The sequence below is a fragment of the Coturnix japonica genome, chromosome 1 (genome assembly GCF_001577835.2).
Source record: "Coturnix japonica isolate 7356 chromosome 1, Coturnix japonica 2.1, whole genome shotgun sequence".
Classification (NCBI taxonomy): Eukaryota; Metazoa; Chordata; class Aves; order Galliformes; family Phasianidae; genus Coturnix; species Coturnix japonica.
This window is the reverse complement of record NC_029516.1, coordinates 71,210,721-71,230,119: the sequence shown is the minus strand read 5'-3', so window position 1 is coordinate 71,230,119 and position 19,399 is coordinate 71,210,721. Positions and strand designations below refer to the sequence as shown.

The following is a 19,399-nucleotide window of genomic DNA, read 5'->3' as shown; positions in this document are numbered from 1 at the left end:
GTTCTTCATTCTCCAACACTTATCTCCTTTGCTTTGCTGAGATTGACAGTATTCAATTAGTGTCAGTAATTTTCCTCCTTTTTCAAATTCTTTCCTACATCACTGCTGCTTCAAGCTGAAGATGCCATCGTGTTGTTCACAGACATGGAACTAACCTTGTTTGAATCTGCCACCAATTGTTGATTTGGGTGACAAGGGACATTTTCTTCTTTCACATGCCACTGAGATGGAAAATCTGCTTTTCTCCTTCCATTCTGCAAGAAAAGTCTGGAAAAGTGTTTTGTCACCTGCTACATCAACAATAGTGAACCCTTCAGGACTTGAGGGAGTGAGTGGAAAAACATCCTGAGACAGCTGCAGTGAGAAGTCTTTGTCTATAATGGAATCATCTTTTATCTCGTCAGCCTCAGCTGAGGCTACTCCCTCAACTATCTGCTTCTCTGCATCAAACTCATAATTGTGCTGTGACTGAACCAGTTGCTCTCCATTCATGCTGGCAACCTGTCTCTTCCTTGCAGATTTCACAGAGAAAGATACAGAACTTTTTGGAAAAGGTTCTTTGGGGGGTGTTGGAGGAACAAACCCATTACAATTATCTGGTGGAGGATAGGATGTCCTGTTGCTTCCCCTGAGCATAAGTGTTACACAGTCTGATTTCCGAATATCCAAGTCTTTTGTTTTGTTTCCTTTAACTCTGCAATAGTCTTTTAAATCCTGACAATTAGACAAAGGCTCTAGCTGATGATGGTCAAATTCAAAAATTGCATCTGGCTCTTGATTAGCAATTGAAGCAACTAAATTTTCTTTCAGACAGGAGCTTCTTACATTTACTTGAACAAGTTCAGTGCCTGAAGGACTAGGCCATTTGTCTAGTACATCCTGTAGTCCTGGGCTCAGTTCAAATGAGTGGTCAGACCACACTACTGGATGGGTTTTCTTATCTAATGTTTGCTGGCTACATTGGAGCTTTTTATCATGATCCACTTCTAAATCCTTTGGATTGGAATAATTTTCACAAATGTTTCTTAATTTAGACTGACTGTGAGATGTACAAGGAAAATCTCCCCCAAAAGATGGGGAGTTTGCATGATCTAAAACTTCAGCTATGAGATCAGAGAATACTGGAGACACATCATTATTCTGTGCTGGATCCTCATGCTTCCTCTGATTGTCTCCGACATCAAATTTATTCTGAACAGGCCTTAGGTTCTGCAAAAGACCACCTGTGGGAAGCAAAACTCCCTCCCTCCCCTCAGGTTCCTTTCTGTCAGCTTCCATGATGTTCACAGCTGAAAGACCACTGACATTACCAAAGCTATCATCAAACAACAAGCCATCACTCACATTCAGGCTTGTTTCCATGACAGGATGGTATTCTTCTTCTACAAAGTGCTCCCTATCAAGAGAGCAGGGTGCTTTATTGGGACCTTTAGAAGCACTCTCCTCTTTCACTGAATTTTGGGTCTGATAATACTGTAGAAAACTGTTTAGCTGAGAATCAGTCACTGAGTAGTCACTTCCTTTAAGGACAGGTACAGATTCTATTTCGTTTGCTACAGGCTGTATGTCAAGTTCACCAGACTCCAAAACTTTGTTACTGCAGGGCTGATCTGTGTTTTTTCTAACATTATTTGTTGTGATAGTACTCAATAAGCTTGGTTTCCTTACTGTTACATCTAGTCTTTCCCCAGTAGCATTCTCAGCCTGCAAAGTGCTTAGTTTCATGGAGATTTCCTGCTGAGGTACTACTGCCAGTTCTGAATCCTTTATTCCCTGCTTTCGTGTGATTTCAGCTGCTACCTCCTGTTTTATTATCCTCTCAGTCTGAGTATCCAACTGGAAGCTATCTTCAAAGTCTGTAGAGATACAAATCAGACCAGAGGATGGACCATTCTGAACATCATCTGCATCACAAATAGCTCTGGATTTTACTAGAGAGTCTTTCAGAAAATCCTTAAGATGACTGCTGCCTTTTTGTAGTGCTCCAGCTTGTAACAATTTTTCATTGGGTAATTTGTTCCCACTTACACCACCATTCTGGATTTGAGCATGGTAGAATTTATCACCACCAGGACATAAATGCACAGACTTCTGTTTCCTACTGCCATTATGGGCACATACATTTTCAGAGCAGTTAGTGTTTACATTACAATCACCTGCATCTAAAGCAGTATGCTGCTTATCAACCTTCAACATAGCAGAGCTCCCATCTGTTTGCAATTTATTGATTTTATCCTGCTTATCAGCAGTAGTTTGATTTCTCTGCATTCTAGCCCTTACAGGTATGACCGGACTTTCTACAGTATCATGTGTCTCCTTGTTGATGTGTGGAATACTCTGTAATGTAACAGTTGCTTGAAAACCTGCTCTCTCCATAGGCATGCCTTCACTGGGGTTAGAAAGTTCTGTAAATAAACTCTCCATTTTATCTTTTCTCTCTACATTCTTTTCCCTCATTTGTACGGAATTTGGGACCTTATGAGTTACAGACACTTTTTCTATACGTTCCTCATCGTTTTGGTCTGAAAATAAGTTATCTTTAGAAATGCTGGGGAGGAAAGCTGAAGGTTTTTTAATGTCCATGATAATCATACTTGAATCTTCAAGCAGTGACTTCTGTAGTTTTGAAAAAGTACTTTTGTTCCTAGTCCGTTTTAAATGTGTGTCCTCACTTCTTAACAATCTAGAGGCTGAAGACATTTTTGCTAATGTTGGTGTCTTCCCTTGCTCAGTATGGAGTTCTGGACTTGCTCTGTTGGAATCAGCCTTGGTTTTGGCCTTAAGAATTCCTTCCACATTTTCATTGTCTCCACTCATATAGGGCCGTTTTCTAGCACTGTGAGCAGTATTGTTCCTTTCATCTGCTTGTGCCTGTTTCCTGTATGTGACTTCACTCTCAAATCTAGAGCCTGCTGTACTACTGCTTAGCCGCCTTTTATATCCCTTTTTAATATCTGATAGTTTTCCAGCCTGAGAGCTGAGGCCGTTATGATTCTGTACTCCACACTCTTTTTGGTTTAACATCACAGAAGATTCAGAAGATAGCTCTCCATCTGGCTTATGTAGTCTCTCTTCCATCTCTGACTCACTGCTGATCATAGACGATGCCTCAAGAGAAGACTCTGGGTTCCACTGCACTCCCATTGCTGCCAAGTCCTGCTGAAGAAGTTCCCTGGCTTCCTCCACAATGAGGGAAGCTGCTTCACTTTCTGTTAAGCCCTTCATTCCGGCCATCCAGATGCTGCGCACAGTCCGACGCTCCTCTACAGATTCTTCATCTTCATCCACAGCCCTGCGACCACTAAGGGAAAGCCAACAAACAGATGTGAACATTTATGCAGAAAATAACAAACAACATGAGGGACTGACCCTATTCTGCACTGCTCCTATTTCAGTTAGTGCTTCTGTGAAGCTATAATGCTACGTCCAACATGTACCTTGTTTAATAGGAAATAATTTTGGTATTCTACTGAATGTCAATGATGTCAATGAAAGACATTACTGGCTACATCTACAGTGCATACCCTAGAAGCATTCCAAGCTTTTGCATCCAAACCCATGCCCCAGATAAGTCCCAGCTCCCTGCCAGGGTAAGATCTAGGTCTGAATCAATCCTCTTCCATGAACTCATGTGAAGAAAGGTAACCTCAGGAACACGAAATATAGAGCTACTGTGGCAGAGTCCAAAAGGCACCTGAGGTAGGAATTCTGTCATTGTGCTAACATGAAAATCTCAAGAAAATCTGAAATTAAATTACAGTAATAAACCATTTCCTCATTTGAACATACAGGAGAGCATAAAAGCATTCACATTTTAAAGGCAGCAAAAAGCCTCCAAAAACCATTTTCAGTTCAGGAAGAGGAAAATTCAGGTCTCACAATCTCTTGCTGCAAATACAACATGTTATTATTAATTTCAAAGTAATCATATAATTACTGTGATCAGTCACAGAGACTTACAAGTTATTTTAAAATAACGTTTAGCAACAAGTCCCAAAAGGTTGTCAAATTTAATTACAGGCTTCATCCTGAAATCCTTCACCTTATAAATGAACTTTTGACTTGCCTTCTGGATTTACTGATGTCTCACCTTTTAAATGGTACTGAATTCTTCAGAGCAGTTGCTACATCACCAGGACTGGCTTTAGCAAGATCAGCAACTGTGACAAAGCCAGCGTTGTAAAGCATCCTTGCACGCTGTGCATTCAGCAGAGACACTCGTACCAGGTCACAAAGCTCCCTGTGAACCCCAAAAGTGAGGCGGCTCTGGAACTGGGAGAGCAACAGCTCCATGTTGTGCCAACCCAGTCGATTACAGAAAACTGTTACCATTCCTGGAACACAGAAGTTGCATCAGTCTCAACTCCATACCTGAACAGTCATTCTCTTCACATTTCTCTTTCCCAGAGCTTACAGAAACGGCCACCTAATTAATGTTTATTACAACATTCTGCTTAGGAACAGCTCTTGCAGATGTCAACTTCATCTAGAACTAAATAGTTTATAAGTGAGGTAAAAATTTATATGAAATAAAACACATGCATATCCTGTAACAGGAGTCCTATAAGCCAAATGCACTGAAGAAGAGTGGAAAAGCAATGATGAGAGGCACTAAGAGAAGCCACTGCAGTGACGTCCCTAAGAGCAGAACGTGACCTGCTGAATTTCAGTTACTGATGGCATCACAGGAGCTAGCAAAGTTCACCATAAAGATTATAGCTTTAGTCTTCAGAACATGGGAGGAGGAAAACAGCAGGGAAAATACAGTTTCTTACTCATAGCTTGTATCTAAAAGAGCATGAAAATAACTGAAAGACACAGCACACCTCACTGCCATATTTTAACTGTAATTATAGAACACAGCTTTTTTATCCTCTCTCCTAACTATATGTCATGTCAACAGTCCATTTTACTTTCCAAATTAATCTTGTTCCTGCACTTACCTACCTGATTGCTGAAAAAATGATTAACACTGGGAATAGAGAATTGTGAAACCATTATAGCAAGAAGTTATTTATACTATCAGAATTAATTTAAACTACTCAGCATCAGTTGGCGTGACCTTTTCATTTTGGGGCTTTGACTCATGCTGCAACCCACGCGTAGGGTTTGCAAGTTGAAATAAAACTGTGTTAAAAACTGAAGATCCATTTACAGAGTAATGAAAGACTTGGCTTAGATAGCAGAAAGAAATTCTCTTGATCACATGGGGAGCTGCTACCTCTACTCTTACACAGCCCTCTGAAAGAGGTTATGGTAAATGTGATCTCTCTGACCTCTTGTTATCTGGTGATAAATGACCTGGAAACTATTCACTCTGATTTTAAAACTATAAAATTATATATTATGATCAATTACCTTTGTAACTAGGAAAAAGACACACTGTCTCAGAGATCGAAGACTTCACCCATTCTGAAATGTTCTCTTATATGGCAAAGATTCAGAATGGACTTGAATGTTTTTCCAGACTTAGTATCAAACAAACTATGTTCCTTCACAGTACACAGATGGTCCCCATAGCCACTAGCATGCTACAGCACTGCTTGATTTCACCCAGCTGGCCCCATTCCCACTGCATACATCAGGGTTACATCTCAAAGCAGGGGCAGCCACAGATAAAGCTATAAAGTTGGAAGTAGTTTTACAAGACTGACTGTTTGTTACACACTGTGGCTCTTATCCCCTTACCTGAAGTTTCTTGCTGAGTTTTTGCACCCAAAACTCACCTGCATAGGTGGCAGCAGACTGCTGCAAGGATTGAAGCTGGCCACGACTACAGCCGTATTTCTTGGTCATATCTTTTAAGGGAACTTCACTGATCAAATCCAGGAGGGCAAGACTGGTGAAAAATCTAAAGAACAAAAAAAAAAGTATGCTCAGAAATCATCATCCAGGTCACATTAGAGTACAGTCAAAACACTCTGTGATAGCATAGAATAGTACTATAGCATAGCACAAAAAAGAAACACAGAAGTTGGCTTCTGAATAACACAATACAAACATCTAGTGGCAGTGGTGTTCTTGGTACAGAGTGCACTGGGCCCATGGTCTCTGTAGATATATCTGATGTAATCAGGTCACTCAGCAAGAAAACCACTCACTGAAAACAAAGAACCAATCCACTCTCCAAGTCATAGAGTCTGGTCTTTGCACATTCACATCTATTTGCAGCTACCTTTTGTGTATGGCCATTTGTCTACACTGTTTTTCTGTCTTAGCTGTGATTTTGCCTTTTACAGAGCGAGCCAGAAAGCCTTCTTCAATCCCCACCAGCTCAGCCACACGCTTCATCGAGGCAGGCAGTTTCTCCCATAAGCAGAAAAACTGATACCAATCAATTGTGGTCCAATCCTCATACACCGGGGTGACCTGAAGAAAACAAGATAATGCCAAAACCTATTTTGGAGAAACATAACAGCTCTCAGTAAACAAAAATGCAGTCTAGAGAACATGGTTGAGGCATCCCACACATAACTCAGAGGCACTGAGTCATAACTACATACCTTGAAGAAAGTAAAAGCTTTTCTAACCTAGTTTTTTAATATTTCTACTGATATGACATGACTCATGTGGGTATTCTAACACTGAAAGAACTTGGAATCTTTGTCAGATTGCTCCATAAATCTAAGCCACTGTAAGATTGTTTAAGGAGTATTTTTATTCTCCTTCAACAAAAGTGACAGATTACCTATCAGCCTCTTAGAACCACATTAAATGCTGCCATAACACCTGATAAAGCAGTAGGGAACACAGGTTTTACCAGAGCTTATTGAACCTTACATTTACCTTCAGTACACTAAGTCTCAGCTTTTACTTATATTAGCAAAAAAGCCATTCTAAGCTTTCACACACTTTTAGACAGAAAAACAATTTTGTTTTCATTCAGTCAGCGCAGTCAGTTTGAACAGGAGAGTATAACTGGGGCTGTTTAGTCTGGGGAAAAGAAGGCTAAGGGGAGACCTTATTCTCTCTACCAATATCAATTGAAAGGGTAGTTAAGCACTTGAATAGGCTCCCCAGGGAGGTGGTTGAGTCACCATCCCTGGATGTGTTTAAAAACCATTTGGATGTGGTGCTCAGGGACATGATTTAGCAGAAGGTTGTTAGAGTTAGGGTAGTATGGTTAGGTCATGGTTGGACTTGATGATCTTTAACATCTTTTCCAACCTGAGCAATTCTATGATTCTGTGAGGGAAATGCAATATCTCCATACCTGTATCAATATGCTACAAGAGAAAAACAAGACTTAATAAAGTAGAGACTGTGTCAAGTTGTCTGCTATTGGTTGTTTATTTTTTGCCGATTGTTTTTAAAGAAAGCCATTATCTGAGAGTAATATTTTTGTTTTAATTGAATTTTCTAAAATACAACTTGTTCAAATTCATTTTTGTACAAGTAAGACTAAAGCCTGAGAAACTGAAAGCAATATAGCGGATAACTCCCCTGCAATTCATAAGAAATGTGCAGAGAACAATACTTCTATTTAAAAAAAAAAACAACACTTCAGCCTTGAAAATGAATGAGCTTTGCAAAAAAGACTGGGTTAATGTAAGAGAATCTCAATAATATTTTGCTTGAAACTGTATTTGGTTTAAAATAACTTCAGACAATCTGCTGTAACTAGAAAGTACAAGAAAAAGACTATATTTTGATAATTGACTACCTCAGAACATCAACAGAATTCTTTCTTTTTCTTGTTTTAGAGGTACACACAGGGAAAAATTCACTGGTGCGTGACACAATAGAGACCTCTTTGCCTAGCAGAAATAGAACAAAATGTTATGTGGTCTTCTAGAACTAAAGAATAATGTGTAACTATGGGAAACTAGTAGGTTCAAAAAATAATAATAATAAATAGGCTACTGAAGGTAGCAAGTAGAGTGAAACATTCTCAACATCCAGCCTCCCCTTGCTTCTTAATTCAACACCACCTATAATGCCAAGCAGATTCTTCTTGTTATGAACTCTTTTTTGATTAGTCTGGTAAAAAGAATACACTTTACACTTAAGAAGGCTGAAGACACCTGTCAAATTTGGGGTGATGCTTGAATGACAGGCTTTGCGACCATGTATTCTAAGATGTTCACTGCAACTCCTCACTAATCTTGACAGGTTCATGATCTCTTCTGCAAAGGTCATAAATAGCAGTTTTCAATTGCATATGCACATAACCCTTGACAAACTCAAAAGATTTAGCACATTCCTTCTTTTAGCCCGGGCAGGATCATCAAGCAAATAATCTCCATCAGAGATAAATGAATCCACAAGTGTCCCACTCACAGGACAAAAAAAAAAAAACAGATTTCTCAGAGACCTTTTGTAGGCCAAATAGATGCTAAACCCCTCAATGTTTTCTGAGCCTCCAGATTCCAAACACAAATCAAAACCAATTAGTTTAATCTTCTTCAAATGTCTCAGAAAAATTACAAGTGTTCTACATACTAAACTTATAAACCTCTGAAATTGTCTGAAGTCAGGAGTGACAAAAATGAGCTTATATGGATACACAGCATCAGTTTACACTATGGACACAGGTTAGCTCTGAAGGACTTTTCTCCATGAAGGATTACTCAAGCAAGGGAGAAAAAAGAAACACATCCATGGAGCCCTGAACTGTTTTCTCTCATTTCTTTTGATTCTGAAGTAAAAGATTCGAAACACAGAATGAGAAACCTACCAGATAGACAATATGCAGATCATTCTCCAGAACAAAGCTTTTCATAGCTCGCTGTAGGTCAGAAAAAATTTCCATTGCTTCCGTTGGTGAAAGGGAAGATGAAAGAGTAGCTGAGCCAAGATGTGTTGGGTGAAAAATCTTTGCTGTTGAAAAATAAATAAATAAATAACACATTAATACATGTTTAAACGTAAGGTTATATCTCACATTCATATTGCAATGTACATGGGTCTCCCCAAAATTAATGCTTCCTATATATTTCCATGGAAACTACGACAGACAGAAAGAGGGCAGTAACACTATTTGGTAGAGAAAATTCTCAGCTACAAAACACTACTTTTACACGTAGCCACCACCACTAGCTGTGCATTTCTGACAGCAATGAACAAGAGCCTGCATACCATGCTTTAAAATATCTACACCAATGGATGCGACTCACTGTCACTGTCACCACTGCTGAAACCACCACCCACTACCTCAACTGTGCTCACATCCACTGCTTGGTCCCCAGAAACATTCAGCAAGTGTTAAGGAATGCCAACGGGTGCCATTTTTTCTGTGTGGAGGAATTCAATGACACACTTTTGCTTCATACACACTTTCCGTGTCAGATGCCATTTTTCAAACTGCTCCTCTGCTGCCATCTGTCATGCAGCAACAACATGCAATGGAATAATGGCAGGAAGGTTAAACCTCTACTGCCATATCAGCAACATCTGCCTCTGCCATCACAGGCCAGCATAATAAAATAGGAAGCATTACTTTCAGAGCAGGCATCATATTTTCTAGAGTCTATTAACTTTTTCCAACTACTTTTTCAAAAAGAAATGGAGTGGCTCTTCACATTGAAGGCAGGAAATTAGAAACAATCAAACAAAGATCTTGTCTAGAGTCTAAGCTTGCTTTTTTTAGAGGCCAGATCACAAGTTTTGATCCTTCCAACTTCTAAGATTAGCACTTATGATAGCTATTTGAACAAAAAGCATTGCAATTCCAGCTGCCACTCTGTCTAGGAGTTAATGGATATTTCTTTTCTGAGAGTACCAGGTATATCATCTTCTCTTAAGAAGAGACATGCAATCAAATTGTAATATGGATTCTATTACTGTATAGAGTCTTATCTGGAACCATCTTAAGAACATAGCCCAGAAAAGGAAAAAGTGCAAACTAATACAACAAACGGCTTTAGTACAGTACTGCACCCTCTCAGGATGTAGCAGTTCTTCAGAAAAAATTAAAATTACAGTCTACAGTTCACGTGCACATATCCTGCAGTACACATTCACCTTTCTTAAGAAAGCTGAGAAATCTGTAGACTAGAATGTATCAGATATGCAGAGGCCTTCCAAGAACACATGAAGCAAAAATGTTTAAGCAGATATGCAGATGCTCCCTTGAAAGCTAAAGTCTTGAGAATGTTAAAAAAAACAATTAAAGAAATGCATCTGACATTTACTCATCCGCAAAAGATACACTAATTCAAAACTGCTAACTGCAGTCACTAGTAAGAAAAAGAATGAGGAACAGCAGTGTTACCTTTCTTGTCATCAGCACATTCCAGAGCCTGAATGAATTCATTCTCCAGCAGCCAAGCTATACAAGCCTCAATAGGCCCCGTCTGCACTTTGTCTTGATCTTTCTTATTTTCTCGCATGCTGTCTTTCAAGCTGGATGCAAGGAGAGTGCAAGAGGCATAGGTCTGCACATCATCTGGAGTGCTGGCAACTCCACTCACAACGATCTGTTGAAGGAAATGACTTGTTCATCTTGTCAAAGAAACAGCAGGATAGAACAGCAGATCTGAAAATGAAAAGACTGATCCATCGCCTACCTGAATTTTAGAGAACCATTACATGAAAAGAATACAAGGCAAATCAACTGCCAACCTTTAAGAATACCTCCTGGCAAAAAGTTAGACACTTCATCAAAAAGTAAAAGGACTAAGTTGTCGTAAAGGATTAATTATAAGCCCTTACCCTAGTATTTTGAAAGTGAACATGAACAGAGTAGCAACTGAGAATTGAGACTAGATATAGGCATTTTGCTTAGATCATATTGTGGTATGTATTTATCTATTTATTCTTGGCTTTTCACGTAATTGCCTTTTCCTTGTGGGTCACTTCCCTGTGTGCAACTTCCTTGAGACAGAAAGGTATTTCACTAAAAGCTCTCTTTCATGACTTCAGAGGATTTACTTCTTGTAATAAAGTGCTCCCATCAGAAAGGAGGACATCTTTAGATGGTTCTTATGTAGACATGCACTTCAATTTTGAATGGTCTGGTTAAAAGTCTAAAACCATGGAACCACAAACCAAGCTCTAAGTACAAAAGCTGCTTTCATGAAAGATAGTAGGAATGGTACAGCAAAGACCTGTATTCTACCTAAGACCAGCATTCTACCTAAGATGTCTAAGTTCAGTTCAAGCCCAAAATCAACTTTGGAAAAGCAGATAAGCTCACCTACATGAAATAATTAACATTTGTTCCTTTTTACTTGTATTCAAATCCTACAGAGGCGGATAGGCTACAAGGAGCAAATGGAGTACCCTGCCGTTTTGTTTACCAATTTCTTTTTTAATTAAGTTTCAATCATTTCTGTGTAAAAGAAGTGGATAATTTTAGTGTTAAAATAAGAGAATCTTTAAGGTTCTACAAATGTTATTTAGCGTAATTCAATCTAGCAAGCCTCAGGAACTGGTAATATACAAGCATTTCCTGCTAAAGACTGACAGATTACGTGTGAAGGTTAAGAATTACACACACTTCTGCCTTCAGTTTGGGTATATATAAATGAAAAAGCCAAGCTTAATATCTCATTGGAGAGTTCTTAACATCCAAAACAAAATGTTAAATATTGCAGCAGGCTGGCAGACTCAATTTCCTGAAACTGCTTGGGTTGACAAAGGAAGAAACAAAAGAAAATGAAAGTGCACATAAAATATTTGATGTGTCACAAAAGAAGCCACTGTGGCAGTGCAGGCAGTGTTCTGCTTCGTTTTCACATGTCCTGTACCTCAAGTATTGCTCTTTTCATGCTAGAAGAAACACCTTCCCCTTCTCTTCTAAGCAAACAACTGCAAACAGGCTTGAGAGATCCCTGAAGTAGAGCAGCTCCTTTTGATCTTTCTGATGGTTTGCAAACTAAAATGCTCTCACCTATGCAGGAAGAAAACGAGAAAAAAAAAACCCAAAACATTAATGACCTTATTGCATCTCAGCATTGAAATAGCTACATACAGATCACTGAGGACATTAGCGGAATGGAAAGCTGCAGGCACTTATGAAAAAGCTGCGTAAAAAAAGATAAAACCCTTTTTGAGGTTTCAAAGAGTGTATGGCCTTTGCTATTTAAGAACTCCAGAGATGCATAATATTTAAGAATTAAATGCTCAGAGAAGAACAAATTTCAAAGTTTCCTTAGGCAGGCTTTGTCAAATCAGCTTTTAAAATCCCCAGGGATGGGGATTCCATAGACTCTCTGAGCAACTGCTTTGCTGTTGGACTACTCTTCTTGTTGTGGATTTGACTGGAAAAATGACACACAGTGACAACAGTTTTGGTTTTTGTTTTTTTTTTTTCCTGTGTTAAACTGAAAGGATTATTAAGCTGAAAGGATCCTCAAAAGTTAGAATAAAACAGCTGCACAGAGCTTCAGCAGTTTGTGTTAAGTCAACCAGGTTCCATTCTCAGAACGAAATAACACCGATGCCAAAGTAATTCAGAATTCCTTTTAAGTTATTAATCTAACTATGCATCCTCTTAGCTTTCACAAATGCATATTTGTGTGCATACCGATCTACCTATATGTGCACATACATACACACGCACGTAAAATCTTACATATCCTGTATGGTTTCCACTGAAAGTACATCTGAATACACCTTACCTAACGATGACTAATAAAGAATTTTTAAGTTAATCCCGAAATTCTATGGAAGACAAAAAGAAGGTGAGCTCTGAAACAAAAAAAAACAAAAATAATAAGCTCATGTATTTAGGAGATCATAGTACAAACCACAAGAGGAAAATGCAGTGGTCACATACAGCTGGGGTTTTCTTCAAACAAAACTATTACAGAGAAACTAGGTAACTACAGCCCTGACAGAAATAGCTTTGCCAGCTGTCATAGAACAGATGAATTCTTGCATCTGACAAAGAAGAGAGCTCTAGAATTGGATTAGCTGAGCAATAAAAACATGTTATATTGTAAATAGATTTAAGTGCATGTAGCCTGAAAACCAAGGTAATTTTGCCAGTGGATGTCTTAGAAACATTCAAGGAGTGTTAAGTTATGGTAAGAGTATAGCCATAGTAATGCTACAGTATTACAGCAAATCCAGAGAAATGAAAATACAACTGCAAAGGCATAGAATAAATACTACAACTGCACTGTGGGTAAGTAACCATATACAACATAAATGACAAATACTCAATTACAAACTGTTTAAGTTGTACATTAGGAAAAAAAACTATTCTCTGAAAGAGTGGTTAGGTGCTGGAACAGGCTGCCCAGGGAGGTGGTGGAGTCACCATCCCTGGAGGTGTTCAAGAAACATCTAGATGTTGTACTAAGGGACAAGGTTTAGTGGGGAAATCTTGGTGGTAGGTGGATGGCCAACCTTCATTATTCTATGACTCTATAATAATGAACATCTTTACTTATTTTACTTTAGGAATATGACACTTGATGAATGCAAAAATAACCCAGTTTCAATTTCTAAAATAATGTCTTTAAATTTCCATCCAATCAAGTGTCATATTTTCAGCTGGCATGGAATTGTTTTCTTCAGAGTATCTGGTATGATGTTATGTTTTGATTCTAGGAGAAAAACAATATTGAGAAACACACTGATGTTTATAGTATTTTATAATCATTTTCCTTTTCTTTAGCTTAGTAAATAATTTTATCTCAACCCATAAGTTCTAATTCTTTTTTTTTCCAGTTCTCTCCCTGACCCCACTGGAAAGGTGGGGAGTGAGCAAACAACTGTGTGGTGCTAAGCCACCTGCTGAGTTAAACCACAGCATCAGGAAATAAAAAACCTCTGAGACAATTCAATACTAAAATGTTTTTGGGGGGGAGGGGGCGGGGGGGGGGGGAGGACCTTAATCCCAGTAAAAATTATCTTCTGTTTGTCAGAATAATTCTTATCCACATATGGCACTTTTTTCCAGCTGAAGTTGCTGGTCTTCTTATTCAGTGGAAGAGTAGCAGCTGGAAATGTAGCTTTATGTTCTCATTCAAAACACCACATGGAATGGGAAAAAGTGGTACATTCATGAAGCTCATCAGCAAAATATCAACTGCTTACTCTGCAAAACAGTCACACCAGAATTGTCAAAAAAAGGATACTAATTATTGTAATTTGAAGGGGAAAAAATAAATAATATAATTTTACACCTGCCAGCTATTTTCAAATGACAAAGTCTGGAAAAATTCAAAATACAACATGCAGCTGCCTTTTTCTTTAATATATAGAGATAGCTCATTGAGAAATAGGTCACAAAATGCTGTGTTGCTATGCTACTTTAGCAAAAATAGAAAGTTAAATATAAGAACTGTTTGCTTACACAGGGCTCCCAGCAAGCACCAACCAAACCATCAGCAGCGCAAATCTCACTTCCTGCTTCTGCTGAACTTCATATTTACCACTGTGTTCATATTCATATAATGCAATTTTTTCTAATTCCTGGCATCCAGGAAATAAGTTTCCATCACAAATTAAAACAGCAGGCAGGATTATTTTGTCGAGCACCAATTAGTGTCACTGTTTTCATGAAGTCAGCATATTATCTGTGATCAACTGTTCAAATTTCCCTGTCTCTCTATTGCATTACGACTTTCAACATGCACAAAAATTAATGTTAAGCTTAGAGGAACTTCAGACAACAAGAGCAGTTGTGGATTTACCTAAATTTTAGCCATGCCTAATGGCAGTCTACTTTAAATTTTCTCACAGAAACAGTAAATGTTTTAGTGAACAGACCGTGTATTAAGACAGAACAGAGCCTTAGAAGAAAACAAGAACGCAAAGAAGAAAAGAAGAAAATTAAGACAGAACAGAGCTTTACAAGAAAGCAAGAATGCAAAGAAGAAAATACTCCGTTCTTAGAATAACTGACATGTAAATAACAAAGTCAACTTTCTGCAGTGGAAAGAATCCTCTGGGAATTACAATTTTTACTCCATTAATACCAAACAAATTCATCTTGTTTAACTTAATCGTACTGAGCCACAAAGAAATTCATCACTATTAGTCACTAATTGTGAAGCACTGTCCTGGATTTAATCAGGTTAATGCCACTCTTAGAGAATGTTAATAAAGCCTCTGCTTACCCTCTGTGTCTACTCCTTTCCTGCCAGCCCTTCCAGCCATCTGCTTGTAAGTGAGAACATCCAGCAGTGTGCCACCAAACATAGGAGTTCGTATAATTACTCTGCGTGCAGGCAAATTCACTCCAGAGGAGAGTGTGGAGGTTGCTGCTAGAACTCTAATCATGCCCTGGCGAAAGGCTCCTTCAATGATGTCCCGTTCATCGAATGTAAGACCTGAAGAAAGATGACGTTTTGCGAACCCAGTAATGAAGGAAGTGGATTAAAGAGCTAATGTTATTAGTCAAACAAGAGGAAGAATAAACAAGCTCAATGAACATTTGCCATTCATTGTTAGAAACAAGAAATGCAATGCTACCTCAGTTGATGTATTTCATAACATAACTGAAACAAAATTTCCACAAAGCTTTCTTTAGTTCATTGACAAAAATGGTTATAAACTAGATTTCCTAAGGCATTTGTACACAATGTAGCAAGATGAACAACTTTCTACATATTTACATGTGTTGCAAGAAAATAAATAAGGAAAATAAATAAGAAAATGCAATAAAAAGAAGGAAACTGGCTGTAACACACAGCAAGAAATTAGGATTCAGTCATTTGCTGGAGTCCTGCATCCTGTAATCCTTCATCATTATTTCCATTCTTACAGATCTAATATGTATCTTTCTACATTCCCTTGAGAGTTCTGGTCCAAGTTTATTCTTCAGAAGAAAAAAAATCACACTCTATAAGCATTTTGAGTTATGTTCCCTACATACTCAATGCCACAGCTACTTTTCTCTCTTCCACAATTGATACTTTCCCTCAGTAAATCAGCAGGTTATGTGTACTCTTAAAGATAAGAAATCAAAGATCCTACTAGAAGCCTTGGTGGCTCTCTCCTTTATTTTGTTTTTCATAGTTAGATTTCTTCTATTTACTCATCTATTTCATTACTAAGTTGAGAAAAATTGCTCTGAAATACCACAGCCACTTAAGGAAGAATCTGAAAATCTGTGGGCTGCAAATTGGTTAATTTTTCAGGTGTTCCATATAAATTTTTTATGTTGCATCTAGAAAGTTGCTGTTAACTAATGCAATGGAAAAGAAATCTATCATAAAAATTAGAGAGTTAAGTCTTTGTCCATAATAAAAGAATTTCGAATTTACCTATTACTGTATGCTAATTCAGTCATAAGCTACAGAAAGCTTCAAAAAGAAACTGGCAAACTGCTGGTAACTACAGCAGTAAGAACACATATGATTTGACCTTTACAGACTCAAGACCTAGATATTCAAGAATACCTGCATGATGAAATGCCACTCCCCATGGCAAAGTACGTTGGAGCACAGAATCCAGACCTGAAAGAGAGCGCCTTAGCTGATCCAGGACCTCATCTATACCTTCTCTGTCCACAATAACTGGGAAAAGGGATGATTTTTTTGCAGAACCTTGTGAGAGAAAATATTCTTAGTTTCTACTAGAATTCATTTGTATTAAAATTACTGCGCATACTACTAAGTAGTTTTCTATTAAATCTTCTATTTATTAAATTAAGTCTTCTATTAAATACTTTTCTCTTACTTTCCGCCTGTTGCAAACTGTAGAATTCCCTGGCAATGATGTCTGCCAGCTTCTCACACCAGTTCTTGGATGGGCAGAAAAGCAGGACTGAATGGCCATCACAAACAGTCTCATAGCACAGGCTCACAACATGGTCTTCATCTCCCTGAATTGAGATAAAATATTTTCAGCTCACTCTGACATTGTACAGGATCTGTAAATGCTGTCACTGCTCAGTGTTATGGTAGGAATCTTCTATGAAAGAAAGAAATAAAAAGCACTGAAATGTAAGTGAAAACAGGGGAGCAAAGGCAAGAACTGCATTTAATTGTCAGAAGTTCAGTAAAGATTCATTCAAATTCAGCAGAAGTGGTGAGGTCATCAAATATTGTCCTGTGCATCAAAGTGGGCTAGGATAGGCAAGTTTGAAGATCCAGCACCCAAGAGGATTGCCTGGTCTTATGTAAGAAGCTAACTCCCTTGAGTCAAAAGCCTAGTTTAGTCCTTTACTCAATTTAGGACATCAAAAAATATCTAAGATGGAAATGTAACATCACATTCTCATTACAAACACATAAAAATAAGCTTTAAGATACTCTTGCAGAAACACTTATTTTTTCCTTTTTGAAGACCCACCGTGCTACCAGTGTTTGCATGCAAAGAGAGTGTGAGTGCTTTCAAGACATTGCTGCCATTAAGCCCATCTTGTCCAACTACCCCAGTAGCATTTACAGCATCTCAAAGGACTGGAAAGAGAATTCACAGTTCAAAGACTCCAAATCTACAAGTAGGAAATGCACATTTCTCATCCATTTTGTTCTTCCAAATCATTATACTCATTACCCTTAATTTTTTTTATTTTTTTATTTTTCAGTGCACAGAAATAGTAAACACTAAAAATAGATTCAAAAGAATTAGGCCGGACATCCACCTTATAATCATTGACAAAAATAGATCATTCAGCAGTTTAACATATGCAGGTACAATACAGTATCTAAAGAAAAGTCACTTGCCCAGTGATTAATGCAAATTTGTTGGGCTAACTAGGAAATATTTATTTAAGTCTATGAAAATTAAGTCAATTTCAGGACACAAGATAGAGGGGTGACTAAAAGACAGAGAACCAAGCTTGCTATAGAAAAAGTCCTATGCCAAAAGCCACTGCTTAGAGTTTTGTTACCTTCAATTGAAGTTTGGGCTGGAATTCTCGCACCAAATTCATGGAAGAGTCATAAATGCTGTTGCCAATTTTCACCCACTCCTTGAGGGGCACAGGTCGAAAATCTGTACAGTACAATTCCGCATCTAACCATGAGGCTAGAAGTCCTAAGTTAGGGAGGGTGGCACTCATGCCTACTACCTGTATTCCTCCAAAACCAGGACTCATTGTCTTCGCCTTTCTGGAAGCAGTTAAAGAAATTAAAGTTAGTTATAAGACAAGCAACTTTTCTGGAAAGTAGCATTCAGAAAAAAAATTAACCCTACCTATTTCCTCCAAGGGCCTAAAGAACAAAGCTATTTTTATAAGCTTCTTGAAAAAGATAAAAGTCATACTATACTTTTAACAGACACACTGAAAAGATACACATTCATTAATTTTTATCATTTTGAATCTAAACTTTACACTTCTTAAGCAACAGCAGCATGAACTGCATATTTGGAGAATCTGAAAATAAACAAACCCACTATTTCCTTACAATTAACAAGAGCAATGAAATAAGCAAAGCCCAGACTTTCTACACTTAAATGTCTTAATTAAGACGCTTCAATTTGTTTTAATTTCAGAACAAATAACACTAGACTACGGTCTTCCTAGAGTTTGGAAACAAAGCCCTTAGTTCAGCAAAGAAGAAAACAGCTTCAGTTCTCAAAGTGCTGATTAATAGCTTCCACTGAAATCAGTGTGAAGTAATGAATTCATAACAGACATGAAAACATAAACCATTAATTTAGATACCCTAATGTATATTGTAATTCAGGCTTTTAGACCCACATGATAGTTACATGTGATTCTATATGCACCTGAGCCTACTTGTTTCTATTGTCCATCTACACTATTAGCAACAAAATGAGACTTTAAAAAACTAAAAATGTCTGAGAAATCAGTGTGAGCTCAGAGACAGCCTGAACCTGGTAAACCTGGTAAAAGCAAGAGAGAGGAAACAAGACGACCCAGGAGCAAGAGTAAAAAAAGCAAGACAGAAATAAGGAAGACAAGGAGAAAAAGACTCTTATCCAAGCTCTTAAATTTGCTAGAACACCACATAGGTTGTCTATTTTTCCTCCAGAGCAACTTTTGACCATAAAGGATTTAAAAAAAAAAAAATAAATCCAGTTCCAATGTATTTTTTTTACTAGGAGGGAGAGAAACATTTGCTGCAGGAATTTGTTTTGTAAAAGCTTCGCTAAGAAGCAAGGGCACTGATGCTGACAGTGGCCATCAGAGAGCATTTTTTTCTGGTGCAAAGACAGATTCATACTTCAGTGGGACATCCAATTAACCATTTAAGAAGCTCTTAAAAGCACTGGTCATTCTGATAACAGGTCAGGCTAGACTGTGTTTAAAAACTTTGAATAAGTGGGCTCCATTTGGGCATGGGGGACCACTGTCTACTTGGTCATGACAGAGATGAAGGAGCTGAGCCCCAGAGCCTGTATGGCAAAAGCTTTAGTATTGTCTCTTCTCAAGATGTATCTGTCTTCTTTTCCCTGACAGATATTTTTTCCTTCCCAGTTCTTCAATGCAAGGGAAGAAATCAAGAGTGGCCTTGCATCTATCCTGCATGTGCAAGACAGGACAAGGGAAATAAAATGTCAAAGCCACCTATGCTGATCTTAAGGC

General features: G+C 38.1%; 1 protein-coding gene across 4 annotated transcripts in view; it reads right to left on the bottom strand.

Annotated features, from left to right (window-relative positions):
• POLQ (DNA polymerase theta) overlaps nt 1-19,399 on the bottom strand; it is a 48,454-nt gene that overhangs the window by 19,708 nt on the left and 9,347 nt on the right. For 3 of the 4 annotated variants that reach the window (XM_015874562.2, XM_032447288.1, XM_015874571.2), the window contains 11 exons: nt 17,738-17,957; nt 16,579-16,723; nt 16,299-16,445; nt 15,015-15,227; nt 11,691-11,833; nt 10,214-10,418; nt 8,678-8,820; nt 6,176-6,369; nt 5,727-5,851; nt 4,091-4,334; nt 156-3,301 (listed from right to left, as the gene is read on the bottom strand). In XM_015874562.2, the coding sequence (XP_015730048.2) occupies nt 156-3,301; nt 4,091-4,334; nt 5,727-5,851; nt 6,176-6,369; nt 8,678-8,820; nt 10,214-10,418; nt 11,691-11,833; nt 15,015-15,227; nt 16,299-16,445; nt 16,579-16,723; nt 17,738-17,957 (4,925 nt within the window). The remainder of the gene's footprint in view (nt 1-155; nt 3,302-4,090; nt 4,335-5,726; nt 5,852-6,175; nt 6,370-8,677; nt 8,821-10,213; nt 10,419-11,690; nt 11,834-15,014; nt 15,228-16,298; nt 16,446-16,578; nt 16,724-17,737; nt 17,958-19,399) is intronic. The other variant, XM_032447287.1, reaches the window with a different exon arrangement.